Source organism: Habropoda laboriosa, unplaced genomic scaffold, assembly GCF_001263275.1.
Source record: "Habropoda laboriosa isolate 0110345459 unplaced genomic scaffold, ASM126327v1 scaffold176, whole genome shotgun sequence".
Classification (NCBI taxonomy): Eukaryota; Metazoa; Arthropoda; class Insecta; order Hymenoptera; family Apidae; genus Habropoda; species Habropoda laboriosa.
The window spans coordinates 179296-196772 of record NW_017100321.1 but is presented as its reverse complement, the minus strand read 5'-3'; the positions used below and the strand labels follow the sequence as shown (position 1 = coordinate 196772).

At 40.5% G+C, this 17477-nt stretch overlaps 1 protein-coding gene across 1 annotated transcript in view; it reads right to left on the bottom strand.

Annotated features, from left to right (window-relative positions):
• Positions 1 to 17477, bottom strand: part of LOC108574307 (DNA-binding protein D-ETS-3) — a 62072-nt gene that overhangs the window by 3079 nt on the left and 41516 nt on the right. Inside the window, exon 4 of the mRNA XM_017936874.1 lies at positions 3044 to 3103. Within this exon, the coding sequence (XP_017792363.1) occupies positions 3044 to 3103 (60 nt within the window). The remainder of the gene's footprint in view (positions 1 to 3043; positions 3104 to 17477) is intronic.

The window sequence follows — 17477 nt, the reverse complement described above, 5'->3', positions numbered from 1 at the left end:
CGCTTCTCTTCCACAGCGTTTTAAACCTTAGATGCCCAAAAAACCAACTTCGTTCTTCGTTTGAACCGAACTTTCAATCCTTTAAATTCCAAACTGGCCTAAGTACAGAAATGTAGAAAGTACCTAACTAAACTCAGTGTTGAATTTCTTTTTTTATCAATTATCTCCAAACAAGAGTGGAGGAAAAATTGCTCAGAGATTTCAAAGGGTTAAGATCATAATGTTATGTGAATACACCGATCAATTTTAATCAGTCAGATACGAATCACAAGATTTGAAAAATCTTCTTTCAGCTACGAAACCGGAAACGATCGTATCAGCGCCGAGGAATAGGAAAAGCAAGAACGCGAGAGGAAGAGCGAAAAATCTGCGGAAGATTCGTGCTGAAATTCATCGAACTCCCATAAAAATACGTTTCACCGATTATGATAGGGGACCAGACGTATGTACGCGATGGGGATGGTTGGTGAATTGCCGGACCTCAAAGGTCGTTTCGCCCGGTGAATCCCCTGAAATGCGTGGCGGAGTGATCGCCTTTCGATCGAACGGTAATTCACTTACAAGTTAATAATGGGAAGGGGCGCGGTACACCCATTTATCTGCTGAACAGAGGGATGCAGCGGTAAGGGGGGAACCGGAACCACCGAGAGAAATACTGAAACGCCACTGTTTCTTTCAGGATTCCACGTTTTACGAAGCTGGTCAGCCAAGAAAATGGGCAATCTGAACCTGTATTGCCTGCGTGACCCTGTTCGAACTTCGGAGATCTACGGTGTACAGGGTGTTTCGGATTTTCCCCGTCAAACATCTTTTTCTCTTTCCGTTTCTCTTTTGTTTAATATTCAGAAATTTTCACTTTTTTTCAGTTTTCAATTTTCAACCTCTTCTTTCAATTTTCAAATAACTTTTTTTATTTATGAGGAAAATGTTGTATAAATATACAGTGGGTCTGAAAAATAAGTGGACACTGATAATTATTAAACACAGAGCAAGCAAAAGTATCTACTCATATTTAAAATATTAAGGTTTGATACTTTTTTTTATTATGAAACTTCATTTCTTGTACTTTAGAATTGAACATTGTTACTTTAATGCATTTTAATGCAACTTGACTTATTTATTTATAGGTATTCATAGAAGATACTGGCAAGGTTTGTTGGTAAAAACTTGAAACACCCTGTAGAATCATTCTTCTTCCCCGTGTACACCCTGTTCGTTCTAACGAAAATTTTGCACCAATTTGCATTGGATCGTGATTTCCGTGGATTTTCTATTCACCCTTTAGCTTATGCAAATCGAACCTGGTCGATGGTAAACCTTCGACCGTGAACTGATGATAATGATATGCTGATTTTAGTGGTTGAACGTGGAAAAGAGGGCAAAATATTCGGATGAAAAATGTTAGAAATCTTTTCCCCTTTTCTTTTCAAGCATAGAAACCTTTTTTTCGCATATGGTGTTGCCTAATTTATCGGATATTTGATTTACTAATAGCTGGCATTTATGATTACAGGAATCGTTTCCTACTGGATTCTAGTTATTCTGTTGGGATCTGACAAACCAATAATTTTCATTCTATCAACCTTTTGCACTCCAAAGGCGCTGTTATGGCGACATACTTAATTACTCTGGAGGACTTTGAAATGTAAAATTCAAGTTCCTTCAATATCATCAAAGTAATGCAACTTAAATATTAAAAATATTTTTTTTCTTAACAAATCTTTGAATTTTCAAAAGTTTCACTGCAAAATTACACTGAAATTACTGTCTAATCTTATCAAAAAATGCTTGGAGTACAAAGAGTTAATAAACTTCAGTTCTACAATTTTTCTTTTTGTTAAATTCATTTGCTAAGTTTTTTATTGCTTTTTAAAATATACTTATATATAAAATGAAATTGCACTATCATTTGCACAATTTTCAAAGTAAACATTTAACTTGGGTCTCTCTGATCCTGTCAGACTAACGTTGCAAACAAAATTCACCAAACTGAGAGAAGATCGGTGGATTTGCCTGGTAAAATAATAAAATAAATAAACATTTTATCAACCGTATTCTTTAAATTGATTTAGAATCTCGTGCAAAGTGTTCGATGCAAAAGTTCGAGTCATTAAACGTTCATATTTCTCCTGTGATCAAGTATGGTGTGCTCTGTTTCAAATGGATTAGATTCTATCCTTAGATTTCACCGTTTAATTTTTAATACTTGTAATAATAGGTGGCGGAAGCGTAGGGACCGTGCCCGGGCCACTTATTTAAAGCTATTGATCAGTCGGAAGGAGTAATTTTTGGGCGTGGCGGTGAAAAGTCCGGCCGGGAACGAGGGGGTTTGCGTGATTAGTGACGAACGTAATAATCGTGAAGGTCATTCCGTGCAATTGCCCCAGGAAAATCGTCGTCGATTGGGTCACGCGTGAACGTTCCATTCTTTTCTACCTCGTGATCACTTTTTTATGTTTTTCTAGACTCCCTTCTGTACGTACACCTATCGTTCTTCTAATATAATTTAGTAAATTTACACATTTACGTGTATTCCAAAAATTTCGATTTTTTTTTCAATTTTGCAAATTTATTTCAAGTATCGCCCAATTTGTTTTTTTTTGCTACTTTTCGATTCTTAGGGGTGAAAACACCCCTTAAAGATTCACGCGTGTTTCTCTAACTCTGTATATCTTGAAACACATAGTAGATAAGAAAAATTCTTGAAATGAACATTTAACGATTTTTCATGCCTCTAGAAAAATTTGCAATTAAATTTGTGACGTTCAAAGAAAAGAACCATCCTCCGCTATCTTTGTTTTAAAAATTGCCTGGTATTGCTATTGAGCTTCACTGCAGAATTGCAAAGTTTCAAAAAACAGAGAATTTTCGGTGTACTGAAGATTCCTTGCTAGATTGTTCCGGTCTTCGCTTTTTGGATCAAAGAGTTGGAGTTTTAAGAAACGTTCGAATCTCATTTGACCGAATGGTTTTGTCCTGTTTCAACCGTAGATTAAAAAGGTGTAGTGCTGTAACTTCTCAAAAATATCTACCTACTACATACCAGGCTGCCTGAGGTGGGTGTGCGTGTCCAGTGCTGACTTGGATAAGCTGCTCCCGTATCCTGGAAAAGGACAATGGTAAATTATCATCAACGCACTCTGTCTCTTTCACAAAAATACAAGAAAAAGAAGAGAATCCAAAATATCAAAGATCCGAAGCCTCTAATATCCTAGGAAACAAGCTGCTCCCGTATCCTGGAAAAGGACAATGGTAAATTATCATCAACGCACTCTGTCTCTTTCATAAAAATACAAGAAAAAGAAGAGAATCCGAAATATCAAAGATCCGAAGCCTCTAATATCCTAGGAAACAACTGAGCTAAGTATTAAAATTATCAAGGACTTGAAGCCTCTAGAAGAATCATTATTAATTTAGCGTTCCTTCATCAACAGCTCGAAGATCTTCAAGAAACTTAATCTACAGGGTGTCACACTTATAGCAAACATCGAAATTATTTCCACTGGTATTGAATGTAAAGCAAACACGACTGAAAGAGTGCACGATAAAAAAGGATCTCCGAGGTTCATCGAAATTTTTTTACATGTTTACATTGTTCAAAGTCATGTGAAAATTATGATGTTCTTATCGAGTGTCGTTTTTAGGTTGCCCTGTACCATTAACAAAAATGACGTCCTCGTTGGTACAATTCACTTGACAATTGAAGAAAAACTCTTAATATTCGAAATAAGAATGTGACACTTATTTTGGGACAGGAGTATAATATAGTATACTTCTGTCAGTCTAGCTTTGAGCTACAGAATCTATATACACGAACCAAACTACACTCATATCCTTCTCACACCATCGTGAACGTCAAACTCAATCGTTATTCTAATGAACGTTCTCCTATCTTCGAAGGAGTTTCAGAGGCGTCGACGCGACGTCGAGGACGAGAGACAGAGAATGGAGAATCGGGATGGAAAGGGTGATGCAAGGGAAAATCGTGGGTTCGTCGAAGATGAAAAAGTACAAGCTCGGTCGAGCGTTAGAATCCGTTAGAGAGGATTTCCGTGTAGGCAAACACGGGGCTGAGTGGTCCGTATACGTTTCCCTCCCCTCTTCACGTTCCATCGACGTTTCGTATGCTTTCTCCTACGCCTTATCAGCCTCTTCTCTCTCTCTCGCTCTGCTCGCGTGTGTATACGTGCGAGCAACGGGGAAACATGGCCAACGGTCACGTTCGCGCCACTCTGCAATCTGTTTAAGGCACAATGCCCCTTAATTTCGCCTCGTTATATGCTCTCGTTACGGGAAATCTCTCCCTCCCTCGCCTGTCGTCCGGTATCGCGTTATCGGTTTCATCTTCCCGTTGCACCGAAAACCGACGAAACTGGTAATCGCCCGGCAATTGGTTCTGCTCGCAGTGTAGCTCGGTCTTTGCAAGTGGAATGTGAAACTGTGACGCGTCTATCTTCTTGGAAATTTTTCCACTTGATCGTTGATTATTATTAGCGACGAGTTTTTAGAGGATTTTGAGAAATTTAGACTAATTTTAGGAAGAAATGAAATTTAAATTATAGGATTTTTAAGTATCAGAAGATTGATAATGGAGAAATTAGCTGTCGTGAAATTTTCCATTTAGAACGATGCGTCCATAATGTATTTTGAGAGAATTGCAGTGATTTTGGGAACAGCTAGATCTTGAAATTAATGAAATTTTCAAACAACAATACTACAAAAATATTGGGATGTAAGAAAAGGGATTCTGTACAAATTTCCCATTTAAAATTGCCGTGTCACAAAAGAGTGTTCTAATCGAAATTTATAGGTCGAATCGAGAGTGAATTGAACGTCGAAAAAGAGCACAGCTATAAAAGAGGTCCATCGGTAAATCGATTCTGTTTTTCTTTTCCAGTCGTGGCGATAGGAGCATCCCAGGAATCCTGCAGTTTGATTGTGCGAGGCAGATGCTGCCTCTAAATAGCAGTTGGTGTCCGCTGTGTTAAACAATTTGATTTCGCCTCTGATTGGGACGCGGGACAGCCTTGGACGAGGGATTCGACGCCTCGGGTCCAGGTCGTGGGGTCCGCCGCAATCAGTGCAGCCGCGGGGCTACATCCTTCCATGTCAGAAGGCGAATTCTGACACCAAGATAACAGAGAATCTTGATGCTCCACAATTTGACCCCTTTTCTTTTTCAAACTTAAGGGAAATGTTACAGATATAAACCTAACCTTACTTTTTAAAATTTAAGGGCAATAGAATAGATATAAATGAAAAAAAATTTTTTGCAGTATACAGGAGAATGCAAATGTTACAAATATATGAAAAGACTGCAGTTGGTGTTATGGTACATTAAGTTAGGGTTTGAAAGCTTCACCTGCCAAGCAGGACTTCATTTGCATTCCTATTCCAGCTGTTATTCCAATTCATTACACGTGATACATCCTACATGATTCTACAATATTCCAAACAAAATATAAAACAATTTAGAGCAGAAACTTCCAGCTACATGTGACCTATTTAACCACAGGCGCAAAGTGAAGAACCAGCCAAGCCAATCAAGCTGTTCAGTCGGTCAACAAGTTCCTCCGTCAATCGTCTATTGTACAGTCTAATATCTCCAGACTATTTCATAGAAGGCCCATTAACTTCCTTCTATTAACCTGTCTAATCTTTCCAACAGCTCATAGACAGTCTGCAAAAACAAATTTCCAAACCAAATTCCATGCTGACTTACAATTGGCACACCCGTTAGCTGTCAAATTTTCAAAGTAATTTTTCTCCAAAACGAAGCCTCACATGCAAAAACTATATTCTACATTTTCAATTTATTTTTCCACGAGCCGATGATAATAAATGCACCGATATCTGCTGGTAAATCCCGGCAGCTACGTTCTTTTCAAGATCTCTGTGTGTTACTTGTGCAGCGAGAGAGTTCAGAGGTCAGTAGCACACAGAGAAGTCGTCTACGGTACGACGCATACGTCAGACGTCACGTCACCGTCGGATCGACGTGCTCCCATTGTCGCGCGTATATCTGCGCATTCACGAGCAATTACACGGGGCGGGGTAATCCCGTTAGGCGGCGTACAGCTTCCTCGAGGGAGGATCAAAGGACCCGCTATTCCGAGCTGCTGCACTCTTTGGCTGTTTCAGCCGTCGTCGCTACAATACCGTGAGGGGAAGAACCCGTCCTCCTCCTCCGCGTCGCGTCGCCTCCCCGACTCGGGGACAGAAACTTTGGGCAACTTCCAAATGCATGCCTCTCTGTTCAGTCAGCTCCGATGCGCAGCTTCGCACAATTATCGTTACTGCTTCGCTTCCGTCGCCCCCTCCAACGTAATTTTTACCCAGGAGCCTCTTATATCGGGATTTCCGGTTTCGTTTGCGCCGCTATGGATGTTAAATCTTCTTGACATTGTCTTTGCCCCTTTTAATGGGAGTCGATTCTGTTCCGCTCCGATTTTCCACGAAGAGTGTTGTGCAGGGTTTTTTTTTGAAATTTTTCAGATAACCCAGTATATTTTTGTGGTCATTTTTTTGAGCAGTAATAGTGTACAGGGTATTGTAAAATGTATGTTTACTTTTTACAGTACTAGTATTCAGTGTACAAACACCCTATAGATAGAAATTTGTCACTCTAATTGGATAAAGGATGTAATGCTACAGGGGGCTTCACAAAAAGTGTTAATACCTATTTTCTTTTCTTTGAAATTGATTGAAATAGCAACGAGATTGTGTTTGGAGTAAAGAAGAAAGGTGGAGATTTTTTGAAGACACAAATACAATTATTAATATGATACATTGCATTGTCAGTTCAATTTTCCTAAAAAAGTTTCCTGTATATAAATAAAGAAAAATCTAAATCTATACAAATTTCAATCTTATAAGTTCAAGTGAACTATGCTTAAATGGAAAAGGAATAAAAAATAGATGGAGCAAGAAAATGACGTAATACTCAGGGCTTAACCATCGCAGCGATAATTTTAATTACAGCAATAAAGCTATTTACGGGAGGCAGTCTGAGGAGGATGGTCTTAACCGTTATCAGCGAGGAGGATCGAGAGGGTTGCGGGTTCCAATACGATGCGTGAAAGCAAGGAAACGAGCGTAGCACGCAAGTCGCTCTTTAAAGTCGCGCGACCAAGCCAATCGCAGTGCGCGACTTGCACCGCGTAATCGGTCGGCGCGTTATAACGCGATCTTTTCTCGGTAAAGCCACGATTAATCATAATTAAGCGATTGCCGTTTCGTGTCGCGTCGCAGAATTTTTCCATCGTTGCCTCGTTCTCTAGCACGCTTGTAAACGCTGAAGATCTAGCGTGTAGCGCGTCAGTTCTCGTGAAAATAATGAAAAATTATGTACGCAGGGGGAATTTATAAAAAGATTAAGGTACGTTTGTAGCATTTTGTTATTAATTGCTTATAACTAGACGTGGAATAACTTTAAACATAAATACAGGGTTGAAAGTTAAAACAATTCGTAGGATATTTCACTCCTAACCTAAAACCTACGCTCGATACAGCTGTTAGTTATTTATTTCCAATTTTTCGTACATTAAGATACCTACATTGACGTGAATCGATGTATAGAATTTCGTTTTTCAAAGTTGCAATGTTTACCACACTGCGTAGTCAGTGTTTAATGGCGAAGGCGTAACCGACCAAGGCAAAAAGAGGCGGTGAATGGAATAATTGAATACAGGACCGTACACGGGTCAAAGCTATCGGTCTAATCGCGTCTGAACGAGGTTAAAACACCGGCACCCGCCGCTCTTATTTACGTCCGACAATAAGTCAATTCATCACTCTGCGATTCGGCCTTAAGTGGTATCACTGACTCATACACACACCCGTCTCGGACGGCGTGCCTATTTCGGGCATAAATCACACCGTGGCCGTGTGCCGGCGGCCCGTGCGGTGCGTAATAATGAGCAAGCGAGCGTAGCACGCGACCCTTTAACCGTGCTCGCTGGAAAACGAGTGGCTCGTAAGGTAGCAGGGATTAGCGTGCTCCCTACTTAATCCTCGGAGCGGCAGCGGTCGCGAAATTCTTCGTCGGTATCAGGTCACGTAAAAATCGGATTTTACGACTGTGTATGAGCTCTCAGGGACGTTCCGTAGGTAACAGTGTGATAAAGAAGTGGAAGTTTTATTGTTTTCTTAGGTTAATAAGTATAGTCTACTTATTAGTGTGTATATGTGATTTTAAAGTGTAGTGAAAACAAAGTAACAATAGTTCTATAGCAGTAACTAATTTAAATTTCGCGCGCATTTACATTCTTGCTAATTGCGCGCCAATTTCTTCGTGCGCATCACCGACGCGCAGCTATCCCAAGGAGACTACGCAACAATTACGATTCTTCAAAACGTCATTACTTTCCATCAGTTTTTCCTGTGTAACAGTTTCATTCAAGTCTACAAAATTCCTCTTCTAACCTGTTTCAAGAATATTCCACATTCACCGACACTCCCAGGTTCGTATCCCCTCTAATTCAATACTAAACTCACTTACAGTAAACCTCTCGATATCCCGTCATTATTACCGCCATTACACATGTCATTACTGTCCCAAAGCATCAAACTCCAAATTAACTCTAACTTACTAAATCATTTCACAGATAGATTTGAAAATTCCCCTCCTTAGAAGGGTGAAATATAGAAACCTTGTTCCCCGTACGGCAACAATGTCACGAGCAGCGACTTTTCAAGCAGAGAGGGGCGAGGGACAAGGGACAGTCAGGAAGTACGGGGAACCGACCGGATCCAGCAGAGTTCTGGCACGGGTTTGGCTCGCAGGCTCGTGGCCGACGGCCACGAAAACCCGGGGGACATGGATCGTGGGCAACAAGTCACCGGGAAACGGCGCGTGACCGCCACATTCACGCTGCCAGATTTACGACAATAAAAATGGCTGAACGGACAGACGATCCTCCTTTCGCCCGGTAAACAATGCCGCTGATAGAATTATGGCCCCTGTCCGTTCGATTTTCGATGCGACGATCTCCTCCAACGACTCACCGTCGTCGCATTGTGCCCCCCCCCCCCTCTTTTCATCACTGTATCGAGGAATCGACGAACTTTATTGGGCAACAATTACGACACCGCGACGACAATCAACGTATTTGAAAGGATAACTTCGATGTAGTGGCGATTACGTTGATCAGGGTAATTAGGTAGGTTTCGTGATATTAAATTTATTGTTGGGTAAGGAGTCGATGGTATTAAATGTTTGCTACTGAATGCAGACGTCGAGTGGGGGAAGCAGGAAGAGAAGGAAGAATGGCATTTGTGCTTAGCGTTTTTCCGGGAATCCCAGCTAACAGGATTTGGGACGTTTAATATTAAATTATTTCGACCTGGATTTTCGAGATTACTATCTATACTATCTACACGTTGAAGTTGACGGCGAGGAATCTGCTGAGTGACTTCTACCGGTGAGTACAATTCTTTGAGTACTTTAATCAACGTTATCGACATCAGCATGAATATGTAAAATATACTTTTGTGGAAAATATTGTTGACTGAAATTAGTTTACCTAATATACAGCATAAACAAATGAAAAGAGTGGCTCAGTTGTAGAGTTACAATTTATACATATTTAATAAATATTCTTCTGAACACTTAATGGAACATTTTTCAGTTATTAATAATCCTACGTTGAAACTGTAATATCTTTCAGTCACACCAAACACAGTACCATTCCCAAAACCATGTTTTTCATTTGAATTGAATGGTTCGACATTGAACAACGTTTCCCAGAGAGGAGAAGTGAACCGGGTCGTGTCTTAGCCACAATATTATTCTTCTGGCCGATACAACGTGGAGGCAGAATGGGAACGTGGAAAGAAACGTCGGTAGCATATTGGAGGGGTCGTCGAGACACGTCGAAGTCGCTCGTATTATGCCTTCTCGCTAGTACATACACGGCCACGTGCCTATGCGTGACACGTTCACGCATCGCTGCCCGCATTTCCACTCTCTCCCTCTGGTATCGGCCTGTATTCATCTCCGATTCCTTGTTGGGGTGCGCGCCGATTGCGTTTCCACTTTAACCGTGCGTCGTTCAACGTCTATCAAGGGGTACACGAGCTGCATGCTACTTAAACCAGACTGGACCGTACCCTCTGATAAACTTGTCGGCCGTGATAGCTTTTTTATTTGCGAACATCGATGCTTGTACAAGATTGTGTAACCCCTTGGCTTAGGATCTCTTTGCTAGCTACGTAAGCTGGAATTTACACGTTGTTTTATTGTACACTGTTTGCCACTGGAGATCCTTGATGTTTTCAGTGAAAACTGAGAGTGAATTCCAACCTCAATTTTCAAACAACAAACAGTGCATAATACAGCTGCGTGTAAATTAGCAATCTTCGACTTTTCAATAAAAATTGAGGTTAATGTCGAGATTCAATTCTAACCTCAAATTTCATCGAAAAAACGAAGAATCCCCTAGTAGCAAACAATACATAATACAACAACTTGCAAATTGGCAATCCTCGTCTTTTTCAATGAAAATTGAGGTTAAAATAGCGATTCAATTCTAACCTCAATTTTCATCGAAAAAAGTTACAGATCGTCAACAGCAAACTGTGCATGGTACAGCAACGTGTATCACGAGTGCCAGTTGTTTAAAAAAAAAAACAACTAATGACTCGTTTACACGAAGTACGAAGCTTGATAACTTCGTGACTTGTCTGGTAACTTGAAAGGAGCATCATCTCGAGTCTTACACGAGTCACACGGCGATTCAAACGATGTTCCCTAAAATCTCTTTCTCCTAAATATTACGATAACGAATCTACGTTACCGACCAACGAAAATATCATCAATCTACCCACTTGCACGAGGAAAATTAGCGAAGGTACACAGCGATTAACTTTATTAAGCGATCTCTACCTAAAGTTTCGTGCAAAAGGAGAGATGTTTTCACCGTACAAATCGTACGGTTCAATAGCGTGCGAACGTTCGTGTTGGTATTAATTGAACTCTACTCGATAAGCATTACGCCTAGTATCGGCGACGGGATTTCATGCAAAAGGAAATCCTCCACGCGTTAAGATTCTCCGGCGAGACAAGAGTCCTTTTTCTTCTACTATGTTCATTCACCCTTTGTGTATACATACATATACATATGTATGTGTGTATGTGTCGCGTTCACGCTATGCGATAATTAGGAAACGATTAATTTCGCTCCGCGTAACACGTCGTTACAAACGGGATTTGCTACAGCCAGTCGTAATCTGATGAACAAAAACATATTGCTCCGAGCACGAACCACGTAATGCACCAAAGAAAATAGTTAACAGCCGCTGTGAAACGATAAAAGCTGTTGTTCTTGAAGGAACAACCATTGCGTTTGCAATTGCATTTCGTTGTTTGTGTTCTTAACGCTGCCTTGATGCATAGTTGCGCCCTGTGGTTGATTTAAAGCTCTGTGATAAATATCAGCTTGATTGTGTACCGGTAATTTTTCATTGTTCACGGAGGATCATAAATTTCTGGTCTCAAAATGTGGAGAATGATATGCAGAAGTATCTTGTTCACTGGATAATTCTATTATTCCTTCTGTATGCCTCTGACGTTGCCGTTGTTCCTTACAATAAGTAGTTTAAAATCTTTCTAAACATTTATATCAAAAGTCTGCTGCTGTTATGCCATAATTTTCCAGAAATCAAGAAAACAAATTTCACAATCCTAAATTTAAGGGCTATTTTCATTCCCTAAATTTCAATATTGGTACGTGAAAAAATATACGCGTCCAATATTTTTTCGAAAACTAAATTATACTTAAGTTTCATAAAAATCGACAATTCACAATCTGAGCACTCTCCTTTGTTAGAAATATCCAATTCTTGGCAGTACAATCTTCTCAAGAATTCTCTGCTCACCCACTTCCAGCGAAACAGCAGCTTTCTTTCGTTGTCCTAATTCTTCCAAGAACCTCCGAACCCTCGGCACACCTAACGCACTTCCGCTAAAAGTGGACCATTCTCGAAATAGCCAGCCGAGACAATAACCGCAAACACCTGAGGGAGATCCCAGTTTGTCTACGTTCAACTCTCCACTGCTGATTTCAATTGATCGTCGAATCGCGGCAACCATACTTTCGATTGCACTTTTCCAAACGCCCATTACCCCGGAGATCCGGGCGTAGGGGTCGTTACCTACGAGTGTCGAGGTGTATGATAGTCACGGCATACGTGATCGGGCGCGTGAGCGAACTGCCAAGGCACGCGCCGTTCCGGAGCACGTAATTATCATAGGGAAGTTAGGGTTGCCCTCAGACATACATGTATGTGTTACACAGGGTGTTCCCCGATTAAACGGGCAAACCTCGTCAGAATGTTCGAAATGTTGTTGCAAGTAGAAAATACTGCACGTCGATTCTTCTAGATTCAGTGATATAAGCTGCGAATAATCAGACAAATAAACATTACTAATATTCTACACTCTTACTAATATTCGGACACTCTTTAGAATAGTATAACTTTTTTTTTAAATTGGATCGAACGACTTGAGTTTTTTTGAGAAGTTAGAAGGATTAGTATACTAGATGACGTGACTAAAATTTTTTGAAAATATTGCAATTTGTGGGAATTGAGAACGGGCCCCCCTTTCTACAAATTTCCGTTTCCAACACTTTCTCTACTTCTGTCTTTATCTGTCTCTACTCCTGTCTCCCTGTCCTAACAATGTGAAAACCTCAGTTCAGTGTTTCTTCTACCAACAATCAGCGAATAAAACGATTGTATTTTCCGGGCGAGTTGTACGCCGACCATCGCACTTAGATCTTGATAAATTGAGGTGAAAACAGCGCAACGGCGTTCCTCATCCACCTCGTAACTATTAGGTCATCTTTAGGAACCCTTAACTCAACACGAAAGGGTTCCGAACTTTTCAGTACTCAGCTACGATCGCTCGATCAATTTACGCACGATTGTAAATTGAAAATTTCAGAATGTGTCAGCATTTCGGTCGATTTCTCGACGATAGAGCCGAACAATGGTTCATTGTTAGTATAAAATTTTCTGTTTAGGACAACCTCTTGAATACGCTGGCGAAGCTTGTCGGTTTAACCGCGGAACACCCTGTATACAGGACGGTGCGAAGGGAGGAGAGGTCGAGGGTTGGTCGACTGGCTCGGGTCAGGAAGTCACGCGAGGCACACTCGCGGCGGACGTGGAAACAGGGAGGAGTACTTTTATTGTTCTACCAGTTGTCTTAGAGTCGCTTTTCCTGGCCACTGGGCAGACCCGTTGAAAACGGGGGTCGATATCCGTGACTGGATGCTAACCTCTTACCCCCGTGGCTGTTCCTTTCGTGGAACAACAAGGCTCTAGAGAGCCTTCGTGCGCCACCACGATTAGGATTTTTTCTTGTTTTTTTTTTTCGGCAATTTTTAAGTGGTTTTAGGATCGCCAAGGGTAGATGTATGATTGTGTGGTGTCTCGAGGAGCGGGTATTATTTTTTCGCGTAGTTTTAAGAGGCGTGACAGGAAGAGGGCTGTAAAAGTGCTGCGAGTCCTTACGAAACTTCACGATCATACGTACCTAACGACTTCATCTCGTATAGAGAAAATTGCCAATGTATTCAGTTTTGCTGCGACGTCGATAATCGAAATTGTAATTTATCCGCGTTTCGATTAACATTTTGCAAGAAAATTTAATAAAAATATGCCGATTTTTGATGTATTATTGAAACAAATGAATTTGTTCGAAGGTATTTGCATAAGTGAATTCTTCGTTTAGAAACGAGCAATCTCTGCAATTTATTGGATTTTTATAAACCTAATAGTTTTTCAAATATTCCGGAAAATACGTTCTGTATCTTCAAATTTGAAGGCTGTTTTCACATCTTCAGCATAGATTTCAACGTGTACAAAAAATACGTGTTAAATATTTTTTTAAAAACTACATCCTACGTAAGTTTCATCAAAATCGATGATTTACCTACATTTCGGGACTCTCCTCAGTTAGATCGATATTTGAAACGTACGTTTAATTTTTGTGAAAAAAGTGTAACAGCCTTGTGGTTCCGCAACTTCTCCTCACTGTTTTGTTAGAGATATTTCGTCGCTGTAAAATATTTTTCGCTTTCGTTACGAACTGTATAGGATTGACCTAATAACTCTGAAATCTCCTTCGAACGGTGTTATAAAAATTGGACGTCCTCAAAAGAGAACGAATCACGATGGAAACAGCAAATTAATTCTGTCCCGTGCGACAGACAGAAGCTTGTAATTTCAATTTCACGCGAGAGCCGCAAAGTGGCCCGGGGCCAGCACGCGTCGCCGCGTAGTTTCATGAAGTCCGTGGCTCATTCGTTCCCTTTCGCGTTGCCCTGTGAAGTGTGAACTGAGTCAAAAGAGGTTGGGCCAGGATCACAGGAATCTGCTATGACAGTGTGCGAATTTCTGCTGGCAGACTGGAGATTGAGTTCGGTGGATTAGCGGTTTCAGAGATACTTCAGAGAATTTTGGCGAAGTTTGCTTTAGAAGCTTGTCAAACTGTGGTTTAGAAATGTTTAATCCTTAGGTGTGTGAATGTGCACTGACACTCGTTTATACTTTTGACCCTTTAAAAATTGTAAATTAACCTGTATATTAAAATTGAAACGTTTTTCAATGGTACAGATTCTTCCTTTCATTTTTAAGAGATTAAGTCCCAAATGAAAGTCAAGAAAAAATTAGGTTTTTAATGGTCCAGATTATTTCTTTCATTTTTGAGAGATTGACTCCCAAATGAAAGTCAAGAAAAATTAGGTTTTTAGTGGTCCAGATTCTTTCTTTTATTTTTGAGAGATTGACTCCCAAATGAAAGTCAAGAAAAAATTAGGTTTTTAATGGTCCAGATTCTTTCTTTCATTTTTGAGAGATTGACTCCCAAATGAAAGTCAAGAAAAATTAGGTTTTTAGTGGTCCAGAGTCTTTCTTTCATTTTTGAGAGATTGACTCCCAAATGAAAGTGAAGAAAAAATTGCTCAGATTTGAAAAAGTTAGGTTAGGTTGTTAATGGTCCAAAGTCTTTCTTTAATTTGTGAGAGACTAACTCCCAAATGAAACTCAAGAAAAAATTGCTCAGATTTGAAAAAGTTAGGTTAGGTTGTTAATGGTCCAAAGTCTTTCTTTAATTTGTGAGAGACTAACTCCCAAATGAAACTCAAGAAAAAATCGCTCAGATTTGAAACAGTTAGGTTAGGTTGTTAATGGTCCAAAGTCTTTCTTTAATTTTTAAGAGATTGACTTCCAGATGAAACTGAAGAAAAAATTGCTCAGGTTTCAAAGGGTTAATTATACAAGTAGCGATGTATAATTTCCTTCATTTCTTTTATCATGCTTATCTTCATCGAGCAACGAGTTGAAGAATTTATTAACCGAGATAACGAACATCTGTGAAGTACTGGATACTTTAATCACAGTAGAAGAACGTTAGTTAAATTGGTTTCAACTTGATCCGGAGAATTAGAATAGCGATAATTGCCAAGTGTATTTTTCAGTTTGTAAAATATTTATTTTGCTCGGAAGATAATTGGAAGTTGGAGATAATCGAAGTTCGAAAAACGTTTGTATTGTAATATCCTTTGTTCTTCGATCTGAAAACGCTATCGCAGGGTGAACGATCCACACGTGCGAACCAGACCATCAATTCCCTCTTTGATAACTGATCCATGGTGATTGCAATCTAACGAGGCGTCGAAACCACAAGCCGTTTACATCAAACCACCCCCAGGCTAAATCTCTGAACTCTGCGGAATGATTGTGTCTGCTCGAATCGAATTCCAGTCAACTTATCGAACTATGTAGTGTACAATTTCGACACTTTGCACAGAATTTCCTTGCAACTTCGCGATAAAACAGCCTCAAGCATCCTACACATTAGAATTACATAAGAAGTGACAACTAATAAACAGCAATTTATCGAGAAATTAATATCACTACGGTATCGTCACGCGGGAATAAAAGAGAAATGTAGAAAAAATATTGAAATTAGGCTAGCAAATATCGATGCAAAAATTTTGCAAAAATTTCAAATAATTTCTAGATATTTTGAAATCCTCGTTAACCCCTACCCCTATATTAACGAGTCAGACTCGTGTCACAGATTTTGGTCAGGATTAGATAAAAACAGTAACATCGGTAACAAAAATGAATTTCCACTCCAATTTTCGATTTAATTAGTAAAACTGAAGATTGTCAAATTTAATTAATCTACAGTACATCAGAAATCGACGCTTAGATGCGCAGTCAGGAAAATAAATCATACGTCAAGGGGTTAAACACTATTAAAAAACGTAAAAATACTTTTTCCAAGAAAAAATGTTTTATTTCAAACCTATCTTCAGATTAATTCTCCTTCAAATTTCAAACAAGTAACACGATCTCGCTACATCTCTTCCACCGACTATACCAAATCACGCAACAACCGTTCCCTAATAACTCCACACATCCTCCCACCTCGGTAGCAATCTAAACAACAAACAAAGCTAGTCCCTAGAAGAAAAAAGAGAAAAAAGAAAAACAAATTTTCCAAAAGCAACATTCACCCTCTGTTAAGCGGGAAGATAAAAGAGGATCCAGTAGTACTGTTCCTCGGAGTTGGCCGTGTGTCTGGAGCACGCAAAGCGACGACGAGGCGCGAGTCAAAAGCGTTAATTCGCTCTTTGCTAGGTGATCCATGGCGTTGTAACCTGGCCGGGCGTCCAGAAGCCGTTTATAACAAGCTGCCCGCGGGCTGGGCTCTCTGATCTCCGCGAGATGATTGTGCCAGCGCCGTCCACAGGGTGGGGCCAGGCTGTTCGGTGTTGCCGCGCGGCCAAGCGTCTCTACACAGCCCCCAGGGCTCGTTCTCTCTCTCTCTCTCTCTCTCTCTGCTCTCTCTGTCTCTGTCTCTCTCTCTCGACGACAAAGGGGCCGCGGTTCAACGCGCCACAAAGCGCCGGGACGCCCACCCACACCCTCTCTCTACGTTCTGACACACACACACACACACACACGTATGCAGAGAGAGAGAGAGAGAAAGAGAAGTGTGTGTAGGTGTGTACGGTATACAGAGGCGCACACAGAAAGGCAAGGGGAACAAGCCAGGAGTCGCGACGCGTGAACTTGCACCCAGCGGCGCCTCCGACCACCCTTTGGCCGGGGCTATATGTAGCGAATCGAGGAGAAGGAAAATCAAGAGGGCGGAGGAAGAAGAAGCCCGATAAGATGGCAACGAGGATCGATTCACCGCGACGACTTTTCGTACGACGGTTCGCTGCTTTTTTAGATTCAGGCCTGTTTTCAGTGTTTATTGCGAGCTTCTTGGATTTTTTACTTTTCTTCTGAGGGATTTCGAGATGCAGGGCTCTCTTTTCACGAAGATACGAAGAATTAGGTGTAATAAGTTTTTCTATGGTGAAAAGAGTTTTGAATTTAACGGGTCGTACTTTGGTTAATACATATTAATTTCTTCGATTGAGGCCTGTTTCAATGTTTATTGGAAGTTTGTT